General features: G+C 43.0%; 1 protein-coding gene across 1 annotated transcript in view; it reads left to right on the top strand.

Moving 5' to 3' along the window:
* Positions 1 to 2,500, top strand: part of LOC134468249 (phospholipase B1, membrane-associated-like) — a 36,057-nt gene that overhangs the window by 18,620 nt on the left and 14,937 nt on the right. Inside the window, exons 24-25 of the mRNA XM_063222192.1 lie at positions 153 to 230; positions 1,420 to 1,480. Of these exons, the coding sequence (XP_063078262.1) occupies positions 153 to 230; positions 1,420 to 1,480 (139 nt within the window). The remainder of the gene's footprint in view (positions 1 to 152; positions 231 to 1,419; positions 1,481 to 2,500) is intronic.

Here is a 2,500-nt window from a genome sequence, read left to right on the forward strand (position 1 = left end):
CGCCCTGGGTCTTTGCCGGCCTTTCCCCGTCTCTCTCCCTCTCCACTGGCTTTCTGTCACCCCCTTCACTGTCCTATCATAAATAAAATCAAAAAGACCAAAAAAAATGAAAGTAAATGATACGTATGTCTGATCATTATGCCCATTCACAGAGCTCCCCGTTCATAAGGACGTACAGGAACAGCGACTACATCTATCAAGGCCCCAAGCCAACACCTCCTCCTGTCACGGTGAGCTTTTCCATTCAAGATTTTGTTCATGTACTTTAGTTCATAGTACAGTACAAGTTTTGAAGTCGTGAGTACACACACACATCCAACAACTTTGCAGGTGCAGGGTTAAAAAATAATAAGATTAAATAAAATCAAAAAGATCAGAAAGATAAGATTAAATAAAATCACTAGGAGTAACAGTGGCAGTGTGCAGGTAAGTTCTTACTTCGTAATTTAAGTAAGAATGGCCTATCCTGGGTCCGCTCAGAATTTCATGTTCAACTTTGACTGGCCAACCAGTGCATTGCTAAAGTAGTTGTGCAATAAAACGTAACAACATCTGTGGTGTGATTGTCTTGTGCAATCTGTAGTTCTGTCTAGTACACTGTTTCTCAAACTTTTTCAGACCGAGGACCACTTTGCCCCGTAAAAATGTTGCAGTTGAAGGGTGCTTATTTGACACTGTTAATTTCGATGCAGATCACTCACTTTTTATTCACATTACAAGCCTGCCTTATTGTGGTGAAAATAATACTTCAGCTATGTTTAGCTTGGTAATTATTTACAAATATAGCCTACTGCTAGCTCGTCTTTGAAAAGTAGAAATCCCCTCGCGTATCACCTGAGCGCTGTCGCGGACCACCAGTGGTCCCCGGACCACACTTTGAGAATCCCTGGTCTAGTACAATACAGTAAAAACGTAGAGGCATTTACTGTAATAAATACTCAATGACCCTATCTATGAAAAGCAGCTGTCTGTGGGGTCTTTGCCAGACCAACCTCTCCCTAAAAGCTTCATGTGACACTCGGGTAAAGGTCCTGCAACATAAGGCCACAAAAGATGAATTTGTGTTCATCTAGCTACATCAAGCATGTATGTCAACTGTACGGCATGCAAACTAATGGTTCATCTTATTTTTTGTGTACCACAATAACACCACAAGGTGGCACTAGACATTTATCCTGAACAAGCTTTTGTTCGTGAAATGTATTAATTAATTTCACATACACCTCTGCACTCCAAAGAATATGATTTAAGACCAGTTTCAGGACCAAAGTCATGCATTTTTTTAAAAAATTGAATACACCCTATAATTATCATACAAGTAACAAGTATACATCATTTCTATTCATAATACGCCTAGGGTAAAATCTGGGTGTGAAACTTAATGCTAACATTTTGAATGGTTCTGCTTGGCTCCTCCAGAACTGGGGTAGGGATTTCTCCTGCAAAGACGTGGCTCCATCGGCCTCTGTTCCCACATCAGGTAGGAGAGACTACAGTACATCATACATTACATTACATTACATTGCATTTGGCAGGTGCTTTATAACCAAAGCGACTTTCAAAAGAGGACATAATCAAGCCAACATCACAAGCAAATACAAAGTGCACAGGGAATATACAGAACAACAAGTGCAGTTGCAAAGAGGGGTTTGTTTTTATTTTATTTTATTTTTTTAAGAGTAAATAAAGAGTAAATAACGAGTAAACACACAACACACACACACACACACACACACACACACACACACACACACACACACACACACACACACACACACACACACACACACACACACACACACACACACACACACACACACACACACACACACACACACACACACACACAAACTAAACTAGACATCATGTCAAGAGTCTCCCCTGGGGCTAGGCCAGCTCAAGCATTAGCACAAGTCATACACAGCAGAACCAAGGAAAGAGGAGTTAAGGTCAGTTTAGACTCCTCCTTCAGTTGCAGGACATGTACTATCAGCGGGGGGTGGGGAGGGTGGCAGCAGATCACATACCCAAACAGTCACTGTGACCACGCCCCCCCTCTTTAGAGCTGAAACGACCCCTTGCAGCACTCAACGTATATTTCTCCCAGGCTGAATTGTCCGTAATCTGTCCTGCAACTGAAGGAGGAGTCTAAACCAGGCTTTAAGGACAGACATGAGGAGGGGGAAGATGAAGAGGAGGTGAGAGATGAAGAGGAAGAAGATGAGGGGGAGAAGGAGGAGGGAGATTGATCTTATGAAGAGCCAAGGAGAGAAATGGCTCGAGGATGATGAGGAGGAGGGAGATGAAGAGAAATAAGGGGGGAGGGGGTACAGTACGGCACTTCACAGTGAAATGAGGGGTGGGGGGTAGAGTAGAGTAGAGGAAGAGGAGGAAGAGAAGGAGGAAGAGGAGCACATGAAGAGCCAATGAGATAAATGAGGAAGAGAGTAAAGACTTGGAGGAGGATGAGGAGGATGAGGAGGGAGATGAAGATGAGAAG

Source organism: Engraulis encrasicolus, chromosome 18, assembly GCF_034702125.1.
Source record: "Engraulis encrasicolus isolate BLACKSEA-1 chromosome 18, IST_EnEncr_1.0, whole genome shotgun sequence".
NCBI lineage: Eukaryota > Metazoa > Chordata > Actinopteri > Clupeiformes > Engraulidae > Engraulis > Engraulis encrasicolus.